The 7,763-nt window shown below is 36.5% G+C and overlaps 1 protein-coding gene across 1 annotated transcript; it reads right to left on the bottom strand.

Annotated features, from left to right (window-relative positions):
- Window positions 1-770: 770 nt before the first annotated feature.
- RCVRN (recoverin) lies at window positions 771-4,028 on the bottom strand. Its single transcript, XM_044297229.1, has 3 exons — window positions 3,648-4,028; window positions 1,903-2,014; window positions 771-889 (listed from the first exon to the last, which is right to left on the bottom strand). Exons 1-3 carry the CDS (start codon window positions 4,026-4,028, stop codon window positions 777-779), a joined length of 606 nt encoding a protein of 201 aa, XP_044153164.1. The 3' UTR covers window positions 771-776.
- Window positions 4,029-7,763: the final 3,735 nt, after the last annotated feature.

Below are 7,763 nucleotides of genomic sequence, written 5' to 3'. Positions count from 1 at the left end.
AATTTTAATTAAAATATTTTATTTTTGCTTGTACAATTTTCATGCAATTACAATTTTATTTTCCAAAACAAATTCATTTAGAATTTCTTTTTTAAATAATTTCACAAAAAACTTTCAACCAGTTGATCTCTATTAAATACTACGGTTATAACTTGTTTAAGGATTTCACTTTATCAGTTTTTCTATTTTTGCCTTCAATTTTAGTACATTATCAATAATTATAATATAATATTATATAATATAATTATATATATATATTTATAATAACTACATCATTCGTACTTTAAAAAAAATCATCTGTGTTAATACTCAAATATTTCTTGACTGGGATGGTTGTTTTTGACATGTACCACTAAAATCTTAAAAAAAATAATCTAATGCACATTTTTTTTTTGCTAATAAGCAAAAGGAAATAAAAAAAATCAATAAAACAAAAATGATTTTAAAAATTTGGAACAACAGAGAAAACATTTTTGATTTGAATTTGTATTTTCTCCTTTTGTCTTCAGCACCTTCATTCTGTTGCGGATTCAACTTGCTTATGGAGTGACCTTCAGTGTATAAGACTACTGATGTAATCCATGGATTATTGGTTAGTCTAATTATGAGGGCGCAGCGTTACGGGACACACGTATCACTACTTGGTGGAAGGGAAGTTTAAGGAGGACAAGTGTTTCATATCAGTCTATGTCGTCCCAGGAGATACAGTGGTCGGGATGATGGGGCTGTAGTAGTGATTCACAGTCTTTGATGTAGGGTGAGGGGCTCACGATTTATTATTTCTTTTCTTTTAGTTTTTCCTTGACTTTTTGAGGTTCAAACTGGATCAAACGTAGGATTTCTTTATTATTCATGATTCCCTGAATAAATTCCCCTTCTGTGAGTTTGTCTGTGAATAGAAAGTACTTTGGTTATATGAATAGGTTTTATATATGGGCTTACAGATCCAGTGGTCAATATTTTATAACAGATTATAATATACTGTGCAAGTAGACTTAACCAAATTGGGGTAGGGGTGTGCAAATATATGCAAAATCCTATCATAAAGAACAGTTCCCAACACTGCAACCTCCAAGTGATGGATCTTAGAATGTCCTACAAAGAGGATCTAGAATGATGGCAAGAACAAGGCCTATCTCCATAGTTAGATTAAAGGGGTGCACATGGGAAATGTAAACTTGGGCTCCACCACCCTAAGATCCTTGTGGACCTCGAAAATTCATCCTTCCCTCCTCCCCAGATGGCCGCGAACTGACATGAAGCTGCTGAGTGGGGGCCCTTATTTGCACAGGACTCTCTCTTTTGATGTCTAAAAGAGTAACTTGTTAAGCTATTTTCATAACTCTCATAGGCTTTGATGGAGAGGACTACACACGTGGTGGAATCTGGATCCAAGTCAGCTCTGCACTTTATAGACTCCTATTCCAAGCTGAAATATCTTGGAAACACTATAAAGAGGACTAAGAAGACATTTTAGAGAACTATCACTATGTCAAGTCATCTTTAAAGGGTAGGCTATTCCACGTTCTTACCATTCCTTATTCATAATTATTGATAGCCATTTTGTCAACCAATCAATAAAGATATGAATAAATACTTGGTGTTCCCTAAGCTAAATTAACTTTTCATAGGACTATTGACTTCTATAGACCCTTCATGGCTCATACATTGAATGGTGCCCATTGTGTGACCATATAACTTGTGGTAGCTGAGAATCCACCAGACATCATTGACCATTCTTGGTTGGTCTCCTTAATGTAGGATAAAATGCTCTGGTCATTAAGTAAAGAGCTAAAGCTTCAATTGAGCACTGTCTTGGTACAACAGACTTGTGGGTCATGTTAATGTGAATACAAGGTTAGATTGATAATGATAAGACAATATCTACAGTATAAACATTACCATCATTTTTCTTGCCAAAGAAGTCCCATATTTTATTAGTTCTCTTCTCTGGACTGTTTTCATCATCTGGAAGATGTTTTTGATCTTCAACATTTATCATTTTGAATATTGCCTAAAAAAAGCAAAAACTGTGCATTTTCTCAAAATACAAGTAAATAAAATCAATATAATAAGGTTAGTGCAGGTTAGTCAGAAATGTTTGTCTTAATTTTTGACTAATTTAATGTAGAAGGCTTATGAATTCTAAAAACAATAGTAATTGAAAAAGTTTCTAATGGAAATTGGTCAATTTTCATGAAGAGCATGAGCAGAGTAGAATGGTTGGATGGATGCCTTAGGAAAAATAATACATTTTTTGTGAATATGAAAAAGGGAATAAGAAATTCCTATATAATACAATCTAAGGGCATTCGATATTGTCATATGGAACTACATTTATTTACATATTAAAAGAACCGGTCACATTGACCATGATGTCTGAGCTACAGGCCGCATGTTATAGCGCAGGTGGAGCTGAGCAGATTTATATATAGTTTTGTGGGAAAAGATTGGGTAAAACCTGTAATTTATTCATTAATATTCTTGCTCTTTCTGGGCTTCGAAGTCAAGGAGGCGGAGCTATCAGTGATTGACAGCTACGTCTGTGTACACAGTCATAGAGGGAAGAAAAAAGAGAAACAAATAAAAAACATAACATAAATGTAATATAAGATAATACAATAAAATAATGTGTGTTCATATATAGTGTAAAATAATACACTTAGAGCCATAGTGATCATCATCACAATATTGTAATTTAAAGATGGCAGGATATATTTTTTGTTGTTTATTATTTTTGTTTCTTTTTTTATTTAAGTTTGTAGACATTTGAGATAACTTAAATTGACATTTCTAAGAGTAATGAGACTTTTATTACAATGGGTTCATGTTAATTAGTCTCTGACTAATGAGAAATGCAATTTCTTTCCGTACAGAAACAATTAGTCCACAATAAATCTCTGCCCTCCGGTCAGTTTACAAGCTAATTAGAATTTTACTGTGTATCTATTAACCTTGGAAAGAATTTAATTTACTGTTTTATGTTAAATAATATTACATTGAATTTTTTTATAATAAAATATTTTTTCAATTAAAACAGGTTGAAAATACAAATGTGAATAAGTTAAGTAAAATAAGTTTAAGAATTTTCAGCTCCTTAGAGGACTATGAAAAATAACTTAATTTACTTCAAATAAGATCTAAATATTCCAAAATCAAATTGTAATAACTTCATGTCCATAAGTATGTAAAAAAAAAAAATCCAGGAGACTTTGAATGGTTTGTTCTTTCTGTCTTCTTATAACCTGCCTGATTTACGATTGATTTTATGAAGCAATTAACTAAGATTCCTTAAAGCCTTTCATGTGCGTAATTCCACCAACAGCAGCTGTAGATTTTCTGTGATTTACTGTGTGTGTTAATGTATAGAATTAAACATTTTAAAATTTTCTCGATGTTTTCAAAATTATATATATATATTTTTAAATATACTGCCATATGGTTGGTGGAACTTGAAGATCTATGGTTTAAATACAATATTAAAATACCGAAGTCCCAAAGTGCAGAGCACATTTTTCCCTGACCCTTTCTTTAATTAGTTTAGGATTTGGGGTCATTTGGATTTACAAGATCCTCATCTTCGGTGTGTATGACGTCTAGATTACTGCTGGTGCTAAGAATGAAGGACCAGAGGAGAAATACTTTACCGTGATGATTTCAAGAACTTCTGGTTTACTGATGGTCCCATTTCCGTCTACATCATATAAGCAGAATGCCCACTCTAGTTTTTGGTTAGTTTTCCCAGATGAGGTCATATGAAGAGCAATCATGTATTCCTTAAAGTCCAGCGTCCCATCGTTGTTGGCATCGAAGCTTCTGAAGACATGCTGGGCATATGCTTTTGGATCAGCATCCGGAAAGAATTTTGAGTAGATATTTTCAAACTGCTGTTTGGAGATCTTTCCACTCGGACATTCCTTTAAGAAGGACTGATACCAAGTGCACAACTCTTCCTGGGTAAATTTAGTGTTCAACTGAAGTTCTTCTAGAATCTCTTTAGATAGGGCACTGCTTTTGCTATTGCCCATGATGAAGGAACAATGTTCTAGAATTTTTCTATTGTCTTACTTGTAAAACTCAAGGAGGTAATGAGCTGAATATTCTGCCTCCCTCTAAATCCAGATAAGGCTTGTTAGGATTACTGAGGTTTAAGCATCATGCAGACAATGATACTCGCTTTGTGACATTGCATTACTTCAGAAAATCAGGTAAGGTAATTGATAAAGTGTGTTGATCACATGACATGGGTCCTCACGGTTAACGACATTAATAGGGATGGTAAAGCTGATGCAGTGGCTTAGGTTGGGTTCACATCTGCATCCTTAATTTCGGCAGTCTGTTCCATCGGGAAACAGACTGCCAGAATTCACTGAACCTGGTGTACATGCCAACCCTCAGCCGGACAAAATATGCTACATGCAGCATTTTTTGTCTGTCTGAAAGTCGCCACATATGCCGGTAAGTGTTCGGAACGCTGTTGGATCCTATTGCATTGAATGGGGATTCAGCGATGTGCGGTGGTAGCCAGCTGTGCCAGATCCAGTAAACTCCGGTAGTCTGTTCCTCTGCCGGAGATAAAACCACAGATGTGAACCCAGCCTTATGAAACCTATATCTGGAGCCTTTGATATGGAATCTGACTATAACAAAGGCCCTTCTTCTATAATGCACTGTGCAGATCCTGTAATAGCAGCTATAGGCCACCTTTCTGGTTCTAAGTAGGCAACCCCATGGCTTGCCTTAAAGAGTGTCACTTGGCCTGGCACCAGAGGTGAACACCACAAATCTGAACACTGATTGCATAGTAGTATTATTTAAACATTGTATAGCGCTTGGTCATTGTGAGACTCGGTCCTCTCTCTAGAATGGGACCTCTGAAGTGAACAGAGAGTAGTCATGCATGTGCGTCCATCCTTCGTTCAACTCTGTGGAAGATCTGAAAATTGCCCAGTGCAGGCTTGGCTATTTATGGCAGTCTCATAGAGGTGAATGGAGAGGTGGCCGTGCAGGCATAGTACTCTTTCCATCCACTGTTATGAGACTTAAGAAAATAGCTCAGCGCACTTGCCCATTTATTTTCGGTACTCCCATAGCAGTGAATGGAGTGCACGTGGTGGTGTGGTGTTAGCTTCTTCATTTCAAGGGCCCCATTCTGGAGATAAGAGAATGTTCCAGAGGTGCGACCCACACCTATCTGACAATGATGGCATATACTAGCGGGAAACCCCTTTAAGACATGTGCCCACTGCAGTTTTTGAATTGATTAATTGCCACAAGATTTTTCCGTAAACCCATCATGTGTCAGTGCCGTCCCCTGTGGCCTCACCCAAAAGGGTCAGTGGTAGTGATGTAAGATGGCTAATAAAGATACAAGTGATGGATGCCACTTACTGGAACTCTTCATGGAGGAGGTTCGGTTGTAGTATGCTGCAATCATGGTAAGGTCAAACAAAACATGTATCCCAATACCCCTTAGCGGCTTACAATGGTCAAAATTACCAACCAAGCAAAATTTTCACTCTAAAGGGTTTCAGATGATTAATTATTGGAGGTTTAGGATAATGGTGATGGAACACATGTAAAATTCTGTATACTTTGAGATTGTAAATGGATTGCCACCCTGGTTGTTACCATCTGGTAGGTTATGGATACTGATGGTGCTATTGTTTTTGGCTATTTTTTTGGATTACATTGTTCTTAAGAATCATGCTCTTACATTGTGGGATATTATTTCTCAGGAACAGACTCATCTATGATGGAGGTTCCACCAAAGACTGTCAAAACCAATTTTATCCTTGGAATACCTTAGCAAAAGAGGAAATCCATTGCCACCTGCCTCACATATATTGTTTTTAACAACAACTAATCTTTTGGTCTAAAAGTAAATCTTCATGAAAACTATGTCTACACCCCGATGGTCTCAGTGGATGTATAGCTCCAACATGAACTCAGTAAGTTTTGCATATAGGAGACAAGATGATAGGTTTTATTTCTTTCACCATAATTAATCTACAATTGACTCAAGATTAGTCTATGGGTTGTTCACATTTGAGTAGACTCAAGTCTCGAGCTATATTTGGACTTAGCAAAATAAACTCCATCAAGATGGTGGTCAAATGGCCAAGTTAGGTGCAGATGATCGTAGCCATAACCTGGGAATTGCTCTTTAATGCTTTATATTGGGTTTACTTTTACAATTTTTACATTATATTAAAAAGACCTTCAGAGATCATTTCAAATATAGGGTTTCCAAGAAATAACATTTTCAGGCCAACACATTGTATTGGCAGGAAAACATTTAACACCTTGGGCCTTCAACAAATCATTTGGAACTCAGGCTTCTTTAATATGACCTTCAAGAGATGCCCTCTCCCATACACCTCTCGTGGATCTGGGGACAAGGGAGAGCACAAACTTCCCTAATATTTCCTACCTTCCTTGCATTAAGATCCTTTTGAACAAAAATACTTATGGTAGGGCTGATCTCCTAAATGTGGGATCTAAAATGTCATTAGGACATTATATGGGAAGACCAAGCTCCATGGAGAAGGCAATTAGATTCAAAGTGGAAGAGTCAGAAATACCTTGATGTCAATGGGACCTATATCTTATTTTTGATATATTTTTCAAAGTTTGAACTTCTTGGAGAAGACAATTAGGCCTCAAAATGTGGAAGAACAGGAACAAAATAGGTCCATGGAGACCATGAAACCATGTAGGCTCAAGAAGAAGACTATTTTCTCAAGAAAAATTTGTAATGTGGCCCCTTTCAAAAAACTAACGTCACCACCTGTCCTGCTAGCGGTACTCCATCATGCATACAGTAAAGAAGCTTTATTGACTACAAATCTGCCTCACCATCAAACACTTTGGAAGTTGTGGAGTAGATAAGTTGTCTCCTTGTTCATATGTTTTCAGCCATGAAGGAGTGAACAGAGCCACAAACAATTGAAAAAAGCAAATAAACTAGAAAATGCAACTCAAGAATAATGAATGGAGATTTCTGAGAGAAGAAAATGAAATAAAATGGTAGCAATCATTGTCATTCTGAACCCAATCAAACCTTAACCAAAATTGTTTGTCACCGCATCTAGAAACAATTGACTTGTTGATTGGCGCCTGCAAAGTCTCCATCAAACTTATTCACGATAGTAAGAGGACAACTTCAGTCTCTCGTGAAAGCTGCATTAAATTCTCATTTTTCATAATTGCTGATCTTCAAAAATAAAGGGGCCGCAACAATGGAAAAGTTATAAATATACAGACTCATCAAAAGAGGGTTTTGAGCATCTCATGATAAAGTGCCTCCTACCCATGAAGGCTCAGTCGGCAGTTTGCCATACATAAACTCTACAGGAAATCACAACCATAGTCAGTCATACCGGAGGCCCATATGGGACTAGGTATTCAGGTCACCCGTTCACCGAAAGGGCAATGGTCAGCATTTTTGAAAAATCTGAACATAATTTATTCACCTTTTCCTTTTTACTGCAGATCAGCTTGTTGGCTAGTAACTAGAAGCACAAGCCAAACGTAAGCTCAGAAATAGATTTGGGCACAAAGATGATTTGCAGCTTCCAATAAGATTCAAGTAGGGTCCCCAAGCCCTTTGGTGGGGTTCTTCTAGTGTACTGGGAACGTGGGTTAAAATATATAATTCTAAATGCTCAATGCTTCAGAATTTACAATAATCCAATGTGTAAGTATCTTCATATGTAGTACGACTAGGACATGGGGAGTATGATTATGTTAGCCCCTATGTG

Source organism: Bufo gargarizans, chromosome 6 (genome assembly GCF_014858855.1).
Source record: "Bufo gargarizans isolate SCDJY-AF-19 chromosome 6, ASM1485885v1, whole genome shotgun sequence".
Taxonomy (NCBI): domain Eukaryota; kingdom Metazoa; phylum Chordata; class Amphibia; order Anura; family Bufonidae; genus Bufo; species Bufo gargarizans.
Note: the sequence above shows the minus strand (reverse complement) of the source record. Positions and strands in the feature narration are given on the sequence as shown.

What these genes read in the sequence shown, in the direction of transcription:
- RCVRN (XM_044297229.1), bottom strand. Translation starts at nt 4,028, where the DNA reads ATGGGCAATAGCAAAAGCAGTGCCCTATCTAAAGAGATTCTAGAAGAA. An exon ending in AAGTTCTTGAAATCATCACG is followed by an intron (nt 2,015 to 3,647) that starts GTAAAGTATTTC and finishes TGCTTTTTTTAG; the next exon opens with GCAATATTCAAAATGATAAA. An exon ending in CTTTGGCAAGAAAAATGATG is followed by an intron (nt 890 to 1,902) that starts GTAATGTTTATA and finishes TTCTATTCACAG; the next exon opens with ACAAACTCACAGAAGGGGAA.